Consider the following 19,854-nt stretch of genomic DNA (forward strand, 5'->3'; position numbering starts at 1 on the left):
AGAAACTGTATAGTTCTAGGTTTCACATTTAAGTCTTTGATCCATCTGGAGTTTGTTTTTGTGTGTGGTGTGAGGTACATATCTTGTTTCATTTATCTGCAAATGGATCTCCAGTTTTGCCAGCACCATTTATTAAACAAACATTCTCTTCCCCATTTAATAGGGTAGCACGTTTTTGAATCTCTTTGACTCCTTTGGATTAAGGAAAATGGGAACGAGTTGCAAAGAGACTTGGTGCCTCACACGGGGAAGGGAAAGGCTGCACACAGTTTTTACCCCTCGGTGGTTCTTGTTGTTGTTAGGTGTCGTTGAGTTGTCTCCAGTTCATAGCAACCCTATGTGCGACATAGTGGAACCCCGCCCGGTCCCGCGCCACCGTCACAGTCCTGGCTGTGCTTGGGCCCATCGTTGTAGCCACTGTGCCAACACGTGTTGTTGACAGCCTTCCCTTCTTCGTTCTCTCTTGGCTTTACCAAGTGTGCTGTCCTTCTCCAGGGACTGGTCCCTTCTGACAGCATGACCAGAGTACGAGAGGTGAAGTCTGGCCCTTCTTGCTTCTAAGAAACATTCTGGCTGTATTTCCTCCAAGACAGATTTGTTTGTTCTTCTGTCAGAATACTTGCAGTAATCTTAGCCTGTGCTGCAGTTCAGATGCGTCATTTCTTCTTCGGTCTTTTTACTCATCGAGCAGCTCTTGCATGCATAGGAGGTTACTGAAAATACCACGTCTTGGGTCAGGTGCACTTTAGTCTTCAAAGTAGTATATTTGCCCTTAAATACTTTAAGCAGGACTTTGAGAGCACATTTGCCCAATGCAATCCCTCATTTGATCTTTTTTGACTGCTGTTTTCGTGAATGTTGATTGTGGATCCAAGTGAAATGAAATCCTTGACAACTTTAATCTTTTCTCTGCTTATCATGGTGCTGGTTGTTGGTCCAGTTGTGAGGATTTTTGTTTTGGTTGCGGGGTAATCCATACTGTAGGCTGTCATCTTTGATCTTCATCAGTGTTCTGGTTCTCTAGTGCTGCTCTGACAAGAATATACCACAAATGGGATGGCTTTAACAAACAGGACTTTATTCTCTTACAATTTGGAGGCTTTAAGTCCAGGTTCAAAGTGCCAGGCTCTAGGGGTTGGGTGAAAGCCCCTCAACCTTGGGGTTCAGCTCTGCCTCCTGCTCCCCGTCCACTGGATCTAGAGGGTTTTCTTCACTCCAGACAGCTGCAAGCTTCTGAGACTGACAAGCCCAAGGTTGACAAATAAAAAGGCAAAGTCAATGACCTGTTAATGGCAGGCCATTAACTGAAGTCCATTGAAAGTCCTAAGGTTGGCAGAGCATGGCAGGCTACTGAACAATGACACGGCTACATGCAGGGTTCAAGCGTGCCATTAGCTAGAGAACATTTCTCGAGACTTCTCCTTATGTACGGCAAGCAGACCACATCCCTAGGGCAGCTACTCAGCTGCTCCCAATAGATTCCACCATGGAGTTAATTTCATCATGGAGAATACTACATCCAGCTGCACAGCCACTCAACCAGGCCCAGCCAAGTGGACACACAAACTGAAATAACCACAACCAGTAAGTCCTCTTCACTTTCAGTAAGCAAGGTTGTATCATCTGCATATTTCAGGTTTTTAATGCTCTTCTTCCAGTCCTAATGCTGCATTCTTTTTCATATAGTCCAGCTTCTCCGATTATTTGTTCAGTATACGGATTGAATAAATATGGTGAAAGGATACAACCCTGATTCATACCTTTCTTGATTTTAAACCATGAAATATCCCTTGTTCTATTTGAATGACAGCCTCTTGGTCTGTGTACAGGTTCTTCATGAGCACAATTAAGTCTTAAGGAGTATTCTTTCTTTTTTTTTTAAATTCTCATTCTAGGAAATGTTACTCATGATTTGTTATGATTCCCACAGTCAAATTCCTTTACATAGTCAGTGAAACATAGGTAAACATCTTTGCCTTCACCCAAGATCTGTCTGACATCAGCAGTGACATCCCTCATTCTACGTCCTCTTCTGAATCCAGCTTGATTTTCTGGCAGTTCTGTTTTCTTTTTTAATTGTGATTTGGGTGAAATGTTACAGAGCAAATTCACTTTCCATACAGCAGTTCACATACATTTTGTCTCATGATATTGACTATGATTTACCTCAACGCAACCCCTCCCCCTCACTTCCTCCCGACACTCACCTCTTCCCTGTGTCCTTCCCTCCATGCACCCCTGCCCCCTGAACTATCTTCCTGTGCATACACAGCCCTTCTTTCTCCCATGATTGTTCTCTCGCGGGAGTGCATCTACCTCAGGTACATGGTCACCTTCTATGCCTGTCTCTTATTTGGCTGCAAGTCCTGGCAGTTCTTTATCAATGTATTGCTGCGTTTCTTAATTATATTTAGTAAAATTTTATTGGCATATGGTATTAGTGATATTGTTTTATAATTTCCACATTCTGGTAGATCATATTTCTTTGGTCTGGGCACACATATGGATCTCTCTCTCTTTTTTTAAATTGTGATTTGGGTGAAAGTTTACAGAGCAAATTCACTTTCCATACAGCAGTTCACATACACGTTGTCTCATGACATTGATGACCACAATTTACCACAGTGCAACAGCTCCGCTCCCATTTCCTCCCCATAGTTAACTCTTCCCTGTGTCCATCCCTCAATATGCTCCTGCCCCCTGAGCTGTCTCCCTGTGCACACACAGCCCTTCTTTCTCCCATGATTGTTCTCTCTAAGGAGTGGATCTACCTCAGGTAAATGTTCAACTCATATGCCTGTCTTTTGTTTGGCTGGAAGCCACAGCTGTGGGTTTAGTTCCAGACCTGAAGGGCAGCTAGGGGGCCATAGTCTCAGTGGTTCCACCAGGCTCTGTCGGACCAGCAAACGTGGTCCCCCCCCCCCTTTTTTTTTCTTGACATGATTTTGAGTTTTGTTCCACATTGTTCTCCCTCTCTATCCAGGATCTCCTACATAGATCCCCTTCCAAGTGGTTGACAGTGGTAGCCGGGCTGCAGATCGGACGGTGTACCAGTCGCTAGGACTAGTTGTTTCCATGAATTTTTGGTTTTCTTCATTCTTCTTTGCTCTGGACGCAGAGAGACCCATCGTTTCATCTAGATGGCAGCTTGAAAGCTTTTAAGATCCCGGTTGCTACTCACCAAAGGAGGAGGTGGAACAATGTTTTGTGTAGTATGTTATGCCAGTTGAGCTTGATGTCCCCGATGACTATGGTCCTGAGCCCACAGGTTCAACTCTTCGGTCCCTCTGGGTAGCTGGCTGTGACCAAGCAGTGACCGCAACCTTTCCCCTTGTCAGCTCTACTATACACCTGGGAATTCAGATCATACAAATACACTTACAGGAGCATTGTCTGCCAACCCTGTATATGTTCTTGGGTACACTCCCTGCTTCATAGACATACCTGCTAGTTCAGCCTGTCCACCTATCTATCCACCCGTATACCTATGTTTGCCTTCACTGACAATGCAGTACTGTATGTGCAAAAGGGTTCATCTTTGTTGTCTGTACCTCCTATGTACCTCTCTATGTCTTTCTCTTCCTCAATGCCGCCATATTGATCACTCACATTTGATACATTGCCATTCTCTTCATCCAAATCAATACTTATCTCTCTCTATCTAACAGTGTTCTCTCCCCTCCTCTCCCACCCCTGGTAACCAACAAAGAAAATTTCCTTCCACAGATAAACGTTTCCTTGACTTTTACAATAACGAACTAATACAATATTTGTCCTTTTGTGGTTGACTGATTTCACTCAGCATGATGTCCTCCAAGTTCCTCCACATTATGCGGTGTTTTGCAGATTCTACATTATTCTTTAGGGTTACATAGTATTCCATTGTACGTATATACCATAGTTTGGTTATCCATTCCTCAGTTGATGGAGACCTAGGTTGTTTCCATCTTGTGGCTATTGTAAATAGTGCTGCAATGAACATGGGTGTGCACACATAAGGATCTCTTACAGTCAGAAGGAAGACTGGGGCGATCTAATTCTGTAGAGATAGCACCTTGGAAACCCAAGGAGGGGTCGCTCTGAGTTGGAACTGACTTGTCTGAAGTGAGTTTTTTTTCTTTTTGGGTACAGTTGGTTGGCCAGGTAGCTGAATTTCCTGGTATAAATGAGTGAGCCCTTTTAGTGCTGCATCTGTTAGATGAAACATCTCAGTGGGTATTTTGTCAATTTCTGAAGCCTTGCTTTTCACCAGTCCCTTCAGTACTGCTTGGATTCTTCCTTCAGTACTATTGGTTCTTGATGATATGCTATCTCCTAAAATGATTGAATGTCAGTTAATTCTTTGTGGTACTCTGACCCTGTATTCCTTCCATCTTCTTTTGATGTTTTCTGCGTCATGCAGTATTTTGCCCTTATAATCCTTCTGTGTTGCAGCTTGAGGCTTGAATATTTTTGTTGATTCTTTCTGCTTGAGAAGTGCTTAGCATGTTTTTCCTTTTTGATTTTCTAACTCCAAGTCTTTGCATATTTCATAATGCCTTTACTTTGTCTCCTCGAACTGCCCTCTGAAGTTCTTCAGCTCTTTTGTCATCGTTTCTTCCGTTTGCTTTAGCTACTCTCTGTTCCAAGAGCATGTTTCAGAGTCTCTTCTGACATTATTTTGGTATTTTCTTCCCTTTCTGTGCAATGATCTTTTGCTTTTTTCATGTATGGTATCCTTGATGTCATCCCACAACTTGTCTGGTGTTTGGTCATTGTTGTTGAGTGCATCAGATCTTTAAGTTCAGGTAGGATGTACTCGAGAGAGGTGGGAGACATACAGTCATCACTGAAGTGCAGGACATACTTGACAGGCATCACAGTAGAGGTCGAAACATAAAGTGTCAGGCACTTGGGTGGGAGTGGTGGTGGGGTGGGAGGGAGGAGGGCAATCTTCTTTGTAGTCCTTGAAGTAAGTAGACTTTTGGAGGTGGTGTGCTTGGACTTGGGTTCACAGGTGGGCGGGATTTTGCCAGGATATGTCGGGAAGAGCGGGAGGCATTTTGTTGCTGAAGGATCAGCATGAGCATACAGGTGAAGGGACATTGATTTTTTGGGGACACTGGAAATGCTTGGTGGGAAGGGAAGATGCTTGTAGAGCGCAGTGGGAGGAACACTGAGCAAGGCCAGGGTCGGTCTTGGGTTTAGCAGTGAAACTTTTTAGTCTCATTTAACAAAATGGACTGTGTGGCCCTTAAGTTCTCATGGTGAGTTGTTGTATGTTGGGTCAGTTCTGACTCATAGTGGCTCCTTAAGGTTTCTTGGGCTATAAATCTGCATGGAAGCAGATTGCCAGGTCTTCTCTGCCATGGAGCTGCTGGTGGGTTTGAACCACTGACCTTTTAGTCAGCAGCTACGCTTTCAGTCAGGTACTACCAAAGGTCCTCCTAGTGATAAGAGGGACACAGAACAGAGAAGTCAAATAAAGTGTGTGGGACAGTGGTCCGTGCCGTGAAGAGAATCAAGCTGGGAGGGACGTTACTGGGCAGGGGGACCTTGCTGCTCAGAGCGCCTCGTGGGAATTAGAAGCCCAGGGTAAGGAGTGGCGGTGACTTGGGGACTCTGAGCTGTTGCTGGCGGCCGAAGGTGGGAGGGGTGTCGGGAGAGGATTACTGAAGGTGTCTGTGCTGATGGGGCTGAGTGGGGGAGGAGGAAGTTCGCAGGTTCAGGGCTGAGTGGAGGCTCGTGGGCTCCCTCTGGCCTCCTTCTGAGCAGCCGTGGATCTGTGCGGTGTTCGGAGTTGTACGTTGGCTTGAAAGGGTTTGAAATCTTACCAGGGATGAGGCATAAATTCATTTCTCTTGTGCATCTGGAACGGTGCTTTGTGCCATCTTGGTGAGAATTCCGGGAGTCACTGCAGACGTTTTCTGTGTTCTCTGTTCAGAGGGAGGAGTTCTTACGGCCCAGTGGTTAAAGCATTCGTCTGCTAACCGGAAGGTCGGTGGTCGGAGCTGCCCACTGCTCTGCTGGAGAGTGAGGAGGCACCTGGCAGCCCTCCTGTGTCCCCGAGGGGCGCCCTGAGCCTGCACTGACTCACGGCAGTGGATTTGGTCGGGTTTGGTGCTCGCCAGAGAGATCTGGCGAGGCGCCTTGGCACTTCTTAGTTAAGAGCACATCTCAGAATCATCTGAGGAGGTAATGCCTCTCTCCCCTGCCCCCCAAGCTCAGCCTTCCTCCCCCTGAGGCTCAGCCTACTGAGTTGGAATTTCCAACTGGCTTAGTGGCTGTTTGATTAAAAATGCTTGTGGGTCAGATGGGAAAAGTGCTGTGAGGGTACCTTGTGGTGGGTGCTGGGGCGTTCTGGTGAAGAGGGCCACGAGGCGCCCCCCGAGTGTGGACGGCTGCCCGCCTGTCCCTCTTACGAGCAGCAGGACAGGGCTGTGGGGATTCTGAAGCTGCTGCTGGTGCTGGGTCTTCTGTTACCGTCAGAGTCGTGGACCCCTTCGCCCACGGCTGGTGGCCTGTTTGGGTGGGTCACTCAGTCATGACAGTTTGAATACCGACGATGTGGGATGCAGCGACAGAGAGAGCCTGCCTTCCTGTGGTTTGCGGCCCCTCCTCTGGGAGCTGGGGTGACTCAGCACGTTAACCGGCTGCTTCCGCTCAGGAGCTTTGGCCATTTCTAGGTTTGAGTCCAAAGGGCCGCTTGCTATTTGGACCAGTGGACTGACGTTTCTAGAGGTCGGTGTCACCTGTAAAATGGGAATAGCGATAGATGCTGCTCTGCGACATTGTCATGACAAATTGAAATTCACGTAAACGCCTTGGTGCCTGGTGTGTAAAGTGAGCTGCTGCTGTTTCTGCTTCCACATTGCTGTCGCTGCGCCTCCTCACTTCTCAACTGTCTCGTCGTCTGACGTTGTGCGTTCATGACAGCAGTGCAGAATCTGTCCAGCGATTCTGTGCTTCAGTGATGTACGTCTGACAGTAACAACCACCAGGTGTGAAGTGAGAGCAACACTGGCTATGATGGTTAGGTCGTGTGTCAGCCTGGCTGAGCCCTGACTCTCAGTGCTGTGGTGGTTACATCATCACGTGATGTAGCAGTTACGGGATGATGTAATCCTCCTCCATTTTCACGTAACCCTCGTGTTGGTAAGCAAGGCATGGCTGTGTTACTGTTTCTGCTGCCCTGTTGTCACTGCCACTTGTTTCTATTGCTGCGATGTCCTTAACTTTTCCTCCAGAGAGCGTTCCTGTTGCAAGGCTGCACGCGACCACTGTCAATTCAATGCCCCCAGTGACCTTGTGAAGCAGGCTTTTTTTCCTGACATATTCCAAGTCAGGGGTGTGAGGCTGTATTGCTGAAGATACTTCCTAGAGATGAGGTGGCGGAGGGATTATTTGAACCCAGTCTGTCTGGTGCACCACACAGACTACTCACATCCCTAATTTACTAGGGAATGACGAGTAATTCCACAGCACTCATCTGCCTCTGTGGTAGGTGGCTTGCGGTCCAGGGGTCATCAGACTTTTGACCTTTGTGGTATGCCACTGAACGAATCATATGTGTGGAATGTACATGCACGTTTTTGGATGTCAGTCCTTGAATGTGAATTATACCCAGACCAAGCTGTATTTACCCATCTTCCATGGGAGGCTTCAGGAGTCCTGATGGCGTGATGATTGGGCACTTGACTGCTAACTGAGAGCTCAGCAGTTCGAACCCACCCAACTGCTCTGTGAGAGAAAAAAACCTGGTGATCTGCTCCCGTACAGATGGCAGCCCGGGAAACCCTGCGGAGCAGTTCTTCTCTGTCATACACGGTCACTGTGAACGGGGATTGACACGATGGCACACAGCTGTGGTGGCAGGCTTGGTGACAGCACCTGCCTTGTCAGGGTTTTGCAGGGATTAAATGAGACCATGTGTGTACTTACTGAATGAGTGTTCGCCATTTCAGTGGCTGTTGGTGCTACAGATCCCTTCAGAAATGCTCCGTCAGTGGTGAGAGTCTTCGTGTACACGGGACACACTGGATGGTTCTAGTTTCTGTGCCAGGTCACCTTGGAGAAGTCATGGCTTTGAAAACTAGTTAATGGGGAATAATTCTGTTCACAAAATAGAGTTTTCTTAACTACGTATGATAATCAAGGTGTAAAGCATTTAAAACAAAAATAATTCCTTAAAATTGTGTCTGTCAGTATCAGCATTGTAACGTTTCAGTATGACATACTCATGTAGAAATTGTCTGTGTTTTATAGGGTGACGTTTCTAGACCTCATGATAGCCAAAATCGTGGGTGATGATCCCCTGACCAAGGATGACATCCCTGTGTTCTTGAGCCACGCAGAGCTGGTCGCCAGCACTTTTGTGGCTGACTGCAGGAGTGTGCTCAGGTTGACCTCAGAGCACCAGGCCGAGGATGAGGTAAGATAGCAGGTTCCCATCTCACACGACAGGGAGTCGTTGGGATTCCTAACTCAGCTAGATCCTCTGTGAGAATTCTTTTTAAAAAAGGTTTTTTTAAAAAAATTATACAGGTAATGTAGCCTTATTTTAGAATAGTTAGAAAATACAGATAAGGGAGAAAATACTCTTATTTCTATCACTCCAAGTTAATGACTTTTAAAAAAATCCAAACAAAAAACTGGTTAATGTATTTTTCCAGCTAGATAACGTCATGTATTTATGTACATGCATATGTACACATGCATGCATGTGTGAAATAGAATCATTCCGTGCATTGTATTTGGAAGTTCTGTGTTTCATTTTCTGTTTAACAGAATATAAGCTCCATAAGGGCACGACTTTGACTATTATGTTCCTAGGACTTTGATCATAGGACATTGCAGATGTTTGCTGAATGAATAAGCAAGCAGTTAACTCTGAATATCTTTTGAAAATGCAGGCAGCGTTCCGTGTAGAGAGTTTATGGTGACTGATTTGTCCAGCTCTGTGTATGTGGACATTGAAGATGCTGCTGCTTTTCACTCGTTCTAAATAGTGCTGTGGTGTGTGTATGTGTCGTTCAACTCCTGTTTCCATCGCTGGTCACCTAGGACAGAATCTCAGACATGGAATTGCTGGGCTTTGGATACATTTCCAGTTGCTTTCCAGAGCGTTACTCACTGTAGGAGGTTCCCAGTTACCCCCCACCGGGGAACTGCTTCTGAAACTGCTCCTGCTTCTCACCTGCCTTGGATCACACAGAGCTTTCTGTGACTGAGGGAGAAGCGAACCAGCTTACGTGGACTCGGCTTCTGTCCTCTGTATTTCAGTGTCTCTGTTTCCATCTATTATCATTGTGTTAATGGAATAGGAAATTCTAGCAGTGTTCTCTCTCGGCTTGCCCTCCTAACGCCATTGTGTCCTACTGTCTCCATGACGATGCCCGTCTTAGCTTCACTAGCATCTTTATTCTTTTGCTTTCTTTCCTGACTTCTTTCAGAAACCTTTGGTGGAAGATAACAATGGTTGATGTCTGAGGCCTTCTGCTTGGTGGACCCTGTCCTCAGCTGGTGCACGCACATCTTCCTGCTGCGTCTCACCATCCTCTCCCTGTAGTTCCTTTCTTTTCCCCCCTAAGTTCTTAAAGAATAGCCCTTCCTCACTATGTGTGTGTTCTTACAGACCTGGCCCCGATCCCCCTGGGCTGCTGACTCGCTCTCCCACAGGCATCTGGTTTCAGGGGCACTTCCTCCTTGGTGTTTGTCCCCCTTGACTCCCCTTGGTCGACAGTGGTGGCTGTCCTTCTACACCAGAACCCCGCTCCCCTAACCTTAGAGTGACCTGTTCTCTGCCAGTTCCTCTGTGATTGGTCCATTACGATTTTTCTGCATCTTTTTCTTCTGTTCCTATACATGGGTGCTTGTAGAGTTTTTTCTTTTTTTTCCAGTGCATTCTCATCTGTTGTCACGTGAGTGTCCCTAGAGTCTGTCTTTGTACTCTGCCCCACACTGTCTTTGGAGACCTCTGCTGCTGGATGTGTTCCCGTTCACTGTCCTGCTATTCACTTAAAGCTCAGGCTGCCATGGGTAGTGTAGATGGGTTAACGCACCCGGGTGCTGACAGCAAGGTTGGGAGATTCCACTTCACTCGGAAGAGTGACCCAGAGCTCTGTGCAAAAAGGATAAGGAGGTCACATATTCTTACCTCCTAGAACCCCACAAGAGGAAGGCAGAATCACCATCAATAGCCCAAGGCCTATTACTGCAAGGCCAGACATGCTGCCTCCCTCCAGCCCTTTCACCAACCGTTCCTCCCAAAGTACCCACCACCTCTCTCCTGGGTTCGATAATTCGCTGCAGTGGCCACACAGAACTCAGATTACAGGGTTTATTAGGGAAACACCAGACTACAATTTAAGTTCAGGAAAAAACTCTGTCTCTCTCCCAGCTCACCATCTCTCAGCCAACTCTCTCATAGTCTTTCCCCCAGCAGTGCATGTCCCTCAGTGTCTTACTCAGCAACGTTTGTCTCTTGAGTCTCTTTCCCAGCAGCACGTGTCTCTTTCGGCAGCATGTCTTCCTCAGCCAGCAGTCAGAGAGAGTTCTGCCTCTAGGAGGCCTCTTTTTGAGCTTGGCACAGTGGCCAAACCAACCAGTCATAACAACAGAATTCTAAGCACCTGAGAGTGAGCCTTCCATAACATTGTGTTGTGCCACACCCAACAGAAATAACCCGGGTGGATAACATTTACAATCAGGAGCTCCTCAGTTGCTCATTCCACCACTGAGTTTACAATGTCTTACGGGTAGAAAAGCCATGCTACGTAATTGACTCCACCACACTCTGCTTCCTGGAAAACCAGTCACTGAGAACCTCACGGAGCACAGTGCTTCTTGACCTACACGGGCTTGCCACAAGCCGGAGTATTCTTGACAGCAGCTGATTCCTGGTCACGTCTCAGACACAGCCAGTCATGCTGTCGGCCAGAACACGTTACCACTGATTCTCCATTTTTAAAGGTGTCTTTACCTGTGTCCTGTATCTGTTCTTCCTGACTTCAGCTAGCTGTCATCCCAGGCGACTCTCTTGTCTGGTCACTTGATGAGAGTCCACTCCTGTATTAGAAGCAGTGGCAGCGAGCTCACTGGACGGCTGTGGAATCCTCCAGACTGAAGCACAGCGAGAAGAAGGGCTGGGCCACGGGCCGCCTCTCCACAGTGACCTCATAGACGTAGCCGTCTAGCAGACGTGGATGGAAATCTCCAGAAGGGGAATGGAGCCGAGAGGTAGTGGAAGACACGTGGCTGGGCAGAGTCTCAGATTCGGAGCTCAGTGACCCTCAAGCAGGTGCAACACAAAGCAGATCCCACTGGCCCTTGTTGAGATCCGTGGTGAGGAGAAAGTCCTAAAAGCAGTCAGGAAAAAAGACACGTTGTGCAGACGACAGAGGAGTGACTGCTGACCCCTCACCAGAAGCAGCCAAAGTCAGGCTGTGGAGGAGGAGCTCTTCCAAGGGCCGAGACAAACCTGGTGATGAGGAAGTTAGCAGAAAGCAACAGAAAATACCCTTACAAAACGAGGTTCTTGCCACAGGACAGAGAATTGGCTGAGAAGCAGACCTGCGCTGAAACAAATGGTAATGGATGTTCATTGCACTGAAGGAAATGCCGCTAGGTGCAAACGTGGATCTGCACAGAGGAACGCAGGGTGCCCAAGTGGTGAGTGAGAGGAGACATAGCTGCAGCAGTTTCTGACGTCTCTCACCTGGGTTGACGGTGGACATGAAAACGAATAAATAAACGGTAAGGGTTAGACCCTACAGAGAAGTGGGATGCAGCCAGTAGGAGAGGAGGCAGCAGGGCTCCGAGCTTGTGAGCTGAGCGCCTGTCCTGAGATGCTGGGCAAAGAAGAGCAAATTAAGCCCCAAGTAAAATGAATGTGGAAGATAGTAGCTGAGAGTGGAGATTGGAGCTAGGAAACAGGCTGACAGCAAAGGCAGTCGAGAAAACCGGGAACTGATAGGCCTCTCGCTGGGCTACTTGAGAAGCAGATGAGAGAAAACGTTATTGGCCTCAGGGTGAAAGAGAGTGTATTGTTTCTGATTCCACAGATGTTCCCGTGATCCTGAGAGGGTGCTCAGCACTGGGAAGATGTCCTTCTTCCCGAGTCGGTCTCTGGGTAGATGCGGCACTGTTTTGTTAGGTGCCGTGGAGTCGATCCTGACTCCTGGTGACCACCACCCTCCACTCTCACTAGATGGGCTGGTGCGGACTCTGGGTGCTGCTCCATCGTGTGGGACATTGGGAGCGCTGTTGGCAGCGTCTGCCAGGATCCTGGCTGCTCCGCCGCCAGCCTCTGTTCACCTTCACTGTGAACACTTTCTCAAGGACACTCGGCTGTGGTCTTCTCTGCGGTGTTGTGTGCCCCGCCTTGGGGCACTTTGCCCTCGCCGGGGCCTCAGTCCGCACTCGAGCTGGCCGACGAGGGGCCTGTCCTCGCCACCTCGCCTTGCCTTCTGGAGACAGACTTACCTTTGTTTCTGCAGGAGAAGCCGTGAGCTGTGCTGCAGAAACATCTTTAACATCAGTTCTCCGGAGACGAGAGGAAGGAACTGGGGGACCTTTGAAATCACAGCTTTGACCTTTCAAAGACACTTCAACTTCAGCTAAAGAATATTGTATTGAGGAGTTACCTGGTGTAACTTGCTACACACGGGAAATTCTATATTTTTTTTTCCAGTGTTTTCCGCAGGATGGGAGATTTTATCATTCTATTAATGGAATGGGAAGTTCTAGACAGTTTTCTTTTGAAAAGCCAGAATAGTTGACTTTTTGAAAATGTATCGCTCTAACTCATGACTTATGCGTGTTAATACATACATGTTACGCCTTTAAGTTAGAAGTTACAAAAAAGCTCCAGTCGTTTTAAGAAGAACCCTTAGCTCAGTGTTTAAATACGCCGTAACCCAGTGGTGCGGGGCGTGGTCCCTACCAGCGTCCCAGAGTTGACGGTTAAATAGGAATCTGTGAGGTGGCTGTGAAGCTCCTGGCAGCTGGAGAGCCACACGGTGGAAGGGTTTGTACCGTGGAAGTCACAGATGCGAGAGTCAGGGCTCGTCCCTGCCCTGCACCACACCGCCCACGCCGGTTTTACCAGCGGACCCCCACGGCATTTACTGTTGTGTGTAGTTTTAGGATAAGACGTTCCCTAAAGTTTTCATAATGTTAGGACCAAAAAATAGCATGAAGATTGTTACTTTTATTGCTTGTTTTTAATATTTGCAGTTCTTTAGCTTTAAAATCCTTAGTTTTGATTCACATTTAAAAATAGTCAGATTTTCATAGCAGTGCGCTTGGCCCTGTCTGTCCAAGCGCTTGTGCTTGGTGCTTCCGTATTTTAAGCATGTCTTCTGGTGTGAGGTGTGTTTTTGCCAGATCTGCTGGGTTTATTGTTGGGTGTCCGGGTCCCCGTAGCATCACAGTGGGTCAGTTTGGGCTCTTGTTGCCGTGAGTCTTCCTTTTCCTCGGACAGATTTTACAACATTTCTTTAGCTTTGTACTCTACCCACAGACTGTGAGAATGAACCCTGGGCTGTTTGTGTTTCATTCCTCCATCTGCGGCTTAGGTTGTAGCTCCTTCTATGTTGTTGTTGTTGTTGTTGTTTGCCGTCGAGTCTATGTAGTAGATGCTTAATAAATGAGGAGTAAGTAAAATAACGTTCTTTCCTTTCACATACTGCTAAAGGTTTCAATCTTTGTATTCTGCCAATAATATTTACTGTGTTGTAAAAAAGGAAAGTCCAAGCTGAAGTCATTGACACAAAGTGACAGTCTCTCTCCTTTTCCTTTTTGGCCTTGGTCCCGTCTGTTGTCTGCAGATAACCTGCCTTTAACTGTCTGTTCCTTCCAATTGTTCTGCGTGTATGCACCGAGGCGGTTTTGTCTCCTACCTCGCAGTGCTGCTCGTGCACGGGCGTGTGTGTCTGCATGGCCTCTGGTCTGTCTTGCGGGCGCTGCTTCTGTTTACTAGTGGAAGCGCTTCCTCTGCAGGGCGCCTGGCAGTGTTCGCATTTGCTCCCGGTGCGTGGACGTACAGCTGCCTCCAGGGTTTTTGTTTGTTTCTAAACCTTTATAGATAGCGCTTAAGTGCGCCGCCTTGTGTGAGTACCTCTGCGGTTTTGTACAAATAAGGTCGAATTGCTTGGTCAGAGGGTATGTGTGTGTAAGAGTTCTGGAGAGATTTCTGCAGGAACCCCAAAGCGAGGGCCGGTGGGGCCCCAGCGCGTGCGTGGTCTCCGTCCTCTGCTGCACTTCCCCAGGCTGACTTCATCAGCATTTCTCTCTCGTTTTTTCACTGACCAACGTGGTCATTCATTTTGCATCTCAAGCTCCTTTTAAAATACATTTAATAAGCATTTTCAGAAAATTTAATCTTTTGTAAATATATCAAAGTTTCTTCCATAGTTACTTTGTTGTTTGAATTTATTTATGGTATTCTTAATCTTTTGTTAGTTTTTGGTTTGCTTATTTTTAATTTAATTAGGCTTCTTGATTTTACTCTTAATGGCTTCAGATTTTTTGAAAAACCACATTTGGTGACAAGATGCCTTGCCCACTGATACTGTGGAAATACGCACCTGCATGTCCTGGATCTTTTGCCGCAAAGCCCACCTTTTTTATCAGTCTAGGATTTGAGTAAGTGAGATAAGGGTTTGTGTGAAATGCGTCTTTGACTGTTGGAGATTGTAAAATCTCTGGTGTGAGACTGCCTGGTGTGAATCTCAGCTTCTGTGCTGGCTCGTATGTGATCGTGGCAGGGTCAGGACTGTGTCTGCGCCGCTGTGTCTTTCCTGGTAAGAAGTGTTGTGTGTTGCTGTGTGTGAGACGCACGGAGCACAGAGACTGTGTGCAGTGTGTGCCCGGCCTGTCAGCTGCTTCCTCGGTCAGCCCCGCCACATGCTGCCTGCTTAGATGCATTTGAGTCTGTCTCTGGATTTTCTTTACAAAGATGGTAGCAGCTGGCTCGAAGGAATGTTCAAAGAGCCCACGTGTTTCTGTGCCAGAAAGGAATGCTGAGATGAAACCACAAATGGAGGCAAAAGCCAGTCCCTCCGCAGGCAGTGATAACGACGCTCCACCAGCCACAGCTCATTGACGTTTTTGTGGTCAGGAACCATTTCTGTTGTCACTTTTCTGCAGCTTACAATGTGTAGACTAGCTCAGAGACGCTGAGAGGCCTGGGTAACCCAGACAGGTGAGCTGGGCACGAGTCTGCTCTTTTTTTCCCCATTTGAAAATCTTTCACCATTTTTCCTGACACTTTTCTTTGTTGGATTTGCCTGACCCTTTTCTGCCTCTGTCTGCTGCATTTACCTCTGCTTGAGGTAACTACCATATTTCTGCAGTTCTTGTAAATATCTGAAAGAACATCTTTTATTTTTCAAGAGTGTTTTTTTTTCCCCGGCTATTCTTTTATGATTCTTGTCTCAACAATCATTTGTTGTTGTTCTTGTTATGTGCCGTCAAGTCAGACCCGACTCATAGCGACCTCTCCTTGGATTTCCAAGGCAGTATCACTATGGAAGTAGATTGCCCCATCTTCCTTCCGAACAATCATTAGACACACTTTTATTAGTAAAAGGATTTTAATGACGAAAATTGGGGTGTGTTGAGTGGGAATGATTAATTTCATTTTGGGTTTATTTCAATTAATACAGAATTTAAGAGCTGGAAGGAAACTTCATGATCCTCTCTTACACCCTCCTAATTTTAGATTTGCTTTTTTATCATGGAAAATGTCCGACATGGACAGAGGCAGAGAAGAGAGTTGACTGAAACTCCATCGCCATCCTCTGGCGTTAGTGGCAGTCATTCCCGTTCTTGTCCATTCACGATGCCTCCTTTCTTACGTCAGTTGCCCTGCATTGAAGCTTTGAAGTTGAGCCGCCCCCCCCCCCCATTTGGTCAGAAAATGCTGTATATATGTAGTCCTGGAAGATAAGGACGCCTTCAAACAGAAGTACAATATGACTAACACATATGAAAAGTTAATAATCAGTGTTTATTGTCAGACAAACACTATTCAGATTTTCCTAGTTGTCTAATAATTTTTTTTTCACATATGTTTCCTTGAATGAGGATACACATAAGGGCCAGATATAGCAGTTGGTGTACAGGTCCCATGTCAGTCCTGCTAGGTGTCTGCAGAAGAAACAGTGCTGCTCCCGTCACTTCTCCCAGGTCGGGTTTGATGAGCCCCTCTCGGTGGTGCCGCTCCCATCGCTTCTCCCAGGCTGGGTTTGACGAGCCCCTCTCGGTGGTGGCTCTCCTTGCATTTTCTGTGCGTGGTCGTTAGTTCTGGGGCTTGTTCCGATTGGAGTCATTTTGGGCCGTGATGTTTCATTGTTGGAGCCAAGTCCTTCCTCAAGGGGCATAGAAGCTCCATTTATCTCTCTCCTTGTGATGTTAGCTGTCACTGACTGTAGCCTAGACCTGTGAATCCTTTAGGGTTTGCCAAATGGTGATGTTTTGATTCTGTCATTCCTTCATTTATTAGTTGGGATGTTTGATAAAGAGAAACTCACCCTAATCAGCTGTTAGATTGTTGGTGGTACGTTTTGAGTAAGAAAAGGGAAATTTATTTTATCCTTCTTGATTACTGATTTCCAAAGTAATGATGGTTTTGTGGCTTCATCCGAAAATGACCGATAGGTTTGTTTTGTTTAGTTTAGTTTTCATTCCGTGGCCGTGGGTTGGGAACTTTGACTGGTTTCAGTCCGCTGCAGGCAGAGAGCGCTTCCTGACACCCCGGTGCCCCGCCTCGGCCTGGCGCCGGCCTCTTCAGGCAGCTTCTGGTTCGCTCCGGCTGCTCCTGCCGGGCTCGGCCAGCTTACTGGATGACGAGGTGTCCAGCATCCTCTTGTTCACACTCTGCCCCAAAGCAAGAATGAGGCATTTCTTGAAGGAGAAACCGTGTCTGGAGATGACGGTCACTGTGTCTGGCCACCGCCCACCTTACAGAAGGGGCTGCTGCAACCCGGCAGGGCATCAGTTAGCTCAAGCAAGAGTCGTTGTGTTTTAATTTTCTTGTGTTCAAACCTGTACAACAAAAAGTTTGCCATCTTAGCTGTGCACTGCAGTGACGTTAACTGCAGTCACCATCTCACGCTCCCAGTGCCCAGTACCCGTGTCTGCTGGTTTCACTCCCCCAGATGGAAGCTCAGTGCCCCTTCAGCAGTAACTCTCCCTGCCCAGCCCCTGGTAACCGCTGACAGACGCTGGTCTCCGGACATGGCTCTGTTGTAGCTATTTCACGTAAGTGGGATCATGTACAGTACTTGGCCTTTTGTGTCTGGTTCCTTCCGTCGCTTGGCGTCATGTTGTCAAGGTCCGTCCGTGTCGCAGCTTAGACCACAACTTCCTCTCTCTCTTCATGGCTGAAGAACGTTCTGCTGTATGGATAGAGTCCTTTTTAGTATTTTAACTAATTTCAAACTTCGAATCTAGATTTTTTCCTAGATTTTTAATTAGCAAATGCAAGTTGTTAAATTAATTTTAAGATCCAAAACATTAAAAATGTGAGTTTTTTTTTTTTTTGCTATTTATTTTGCGATTTCAGAATGCTCTATTAAAATATTACTGTGAAATCTAATTAATCCAAAAACCCAAACTCTTTGCCCTCGAGTTGCTTCTGCCTCAAAGCGACACTGTAGGACAGAGCAGAACTGCCCTGGAGGGTCTCCAAGGCGGTGATCTTTTTGGAAGCAGACCAGTGCATCCCCTCTCGTGGAGGGGCTGGTGGGCTGAGTGTGGACTCTGGGTTAGCAGGCAAGACCTCTAACCACGGCACCACCCGGGAGAACAGTACTCATTTAGAATGAACAATAGAAAATAATTTGTTTTTTCTTTTGGAGAATGGTATCTTTATGAACTCACTGTGCAGTCACCACCACATTTTGTCAATAATGTGTACTTAAAAATGGGGCTCAAATTCTATACAGAAATTACTCTTTAGAGATAACAGGACCACCAGACACCATGCAGTTGGTAGTTTTCTTGGTCATGTGATTTGATGATAATTCCTAATACCCTTGTGGATTAACATTGTCCAGTAAACAAGTCTTTTCTAGCCCACCAAGATCCTGCATGTAGGTTTGTGTTTACCCAGAAATAATGCACATTCTTGCTCCAGAGTTGTTGTGACCACAGCCTTTACAGGATCCCTGTGGGGAGGAGACCAATGGGCTATTTGGCATCTTTAAAGTGGAATTTACATGCTGGCAAGGCTTCAAAAGGAAAGGTTTTGCATAACTGTTACATACACAGCTGGTGATTTTGAACACTTACTCTGATGTTGAAAGATGTTTTTGCTTGAATAAGAACTTTTGCTGACTGCTCCAGGAACACACTTAATGGAACAGAATCTTACGTTCTTGATGGCAGATGTGTGCTGTTGGGGCAAATGTGTTTTTCACATACACGTTCGATACTTGTGTTTTCTTTGGGATGGTTTTGTCTCTCTTGATTGGTTGCAAACACTGACCCTATCTTGTACATCCCAGTATTGCATTCTCATAGTTAATTATAATGGTTGATTGTCTAGCTTAAAACATACTTAAGAGTTCTACTTCCTTTTCTTTTTAGGAGGTTTTGGCGATAATTCGGCTTCTTGATGTTCTCTGTGAAATGACTGCTAACAGTGACCTGCTCACTTACCTCCAGGGCTTCCCTGGCTTGCTGGAGAGAGTGATTGGTGAGTGCAATTCCACCCCACTGGGACTTTTCATTCAGAAATCTCTGACTTGTTCTACTGCAATAAAAGTCTGTGGTCAATTCCTGAGTTTCCCGATCCTCGATAGATTTTTCAGATTTTTGAAGGTTTGTTCTTGAACAGAATCATGGGGTTATAGCTGCTCAAGTGTTGAGCCACGTGAGCGAGAGTCCATGTCCTGGTTCTCCCACTCACCTGCTGTCTAGTCAGGATAATTCATCGGCCAGGTGAGGGTAGCCGTGCCTCTTAGGGAGGGTGCATGTAGGGGGTGTATCCCCAGGAATGGTGGTGGTGGTGGGCATTGTGGTGACTCTGGCCATGAGTACCACAGACTGCCGGAAAACAAACACATCTGTCTGAGAAGAAGTATCGCCAAACGCTCCTTGGATGTGTTGTCAGGAGGGACAACATTTTGGAGGAGGACATCATGCTTGGTAAATAGAGGGTCAGCGAAAAGGGGCAGACCCGCAACGAGATGGATTGACCAGTGGCTGCGACGGTGAGATGGATTGGCCAGTGGCTGCGACGGTGAGATGGATTGGCCAGTGGCTGAGACGGTGAGATGGATTGGCCAGTGGCTGCGACGGTGGCTCAGACGTAGAAACAGCTGCGGCTCTGGCTCTGGACCAGGCAGTGTGCGTACCGTTGTACGTGGGGTCGCTCTGGGTAGGAGCCAAGCCAACAGCGCCTATAACAACAACATGGTTTTCCAGGATTTCTCAGTGACTTTTCCCAGTCCCATCTGTTGTGATTGTGTGTTAAGTTCTTACACTGAAGTGTTTTTTAACAGGAAGCCACTGTTTGAAATAGCATCATCTTTGCTAGAAAGCTGTTGGGGAAATAATGCAAGTTTAGCCGTGTGTATGTTCTTAGTTTTCATTGTTCATTCATTCATTCATCCCTCCCTCCCTCCCTTCCTCCCTCCCTTTAAAAAAGCCTTATACATATTCTGGTGACTCGTACACTAAGAAAGAATATTCATTTTACATTCAAAGACACATTTAAAGAATTTCGCTTTATGTAAGTGAAAGAAGCAAAGACGTTGCAGACACTTCTTAGAAAGCACCGTCTGCTGCAGCAGCAGAGCGAGGTGGATTGTTCTCCCTGTAGACCCCCAGCTGCTCTGTCCTGGTGGTCCCCCCCCCGTTGTTCTC

General features: G+C 46.8%; 1 protein-coding gene across 1 annotated transcript in view; it reads left to right on the forward strand.

The window, feature by feature from the left end:
• Positions 1 to 19,854, forward strand: part of ATXN10 (ataxin 10) — a 222,788-nt gene that overhangs the window by 94,400 nt on the left and 108,534 nt on the right. The window contains exons 7-8 of the mRNA XM_007955645.1: positions 8,245 to 8,410; positions 18,574 to 18,682. Of these exons, the coding sequence (XP_007953836.1) occupies positions 8,245 to 8,410; positions 18,574 to 18,682 (275 nt within the window). The remainder of the gene's footprint in view (positions 1 to 8,244; positions 8,411 to 18,573; positions 18,683 to 19,854) is intronic.

This window comes from Orycteropus afer, unplaced genomic scaffold, assembly GCF_000298275.1.
Source record: "Orycteropus afer afer isolate SDZICR_OR568_19922 unplaced genomic scaffold, OryAfe1.0 scaffold00524, whole genome shotgun sequence".
Classification (NCBI taxonomy): domain Eukaryota; kingdom Metazoa; phylum Chordata; class Mammalia; order Tubulidentata; family Orycteropodidae; genus Orycteropus; species Orycteropus afer.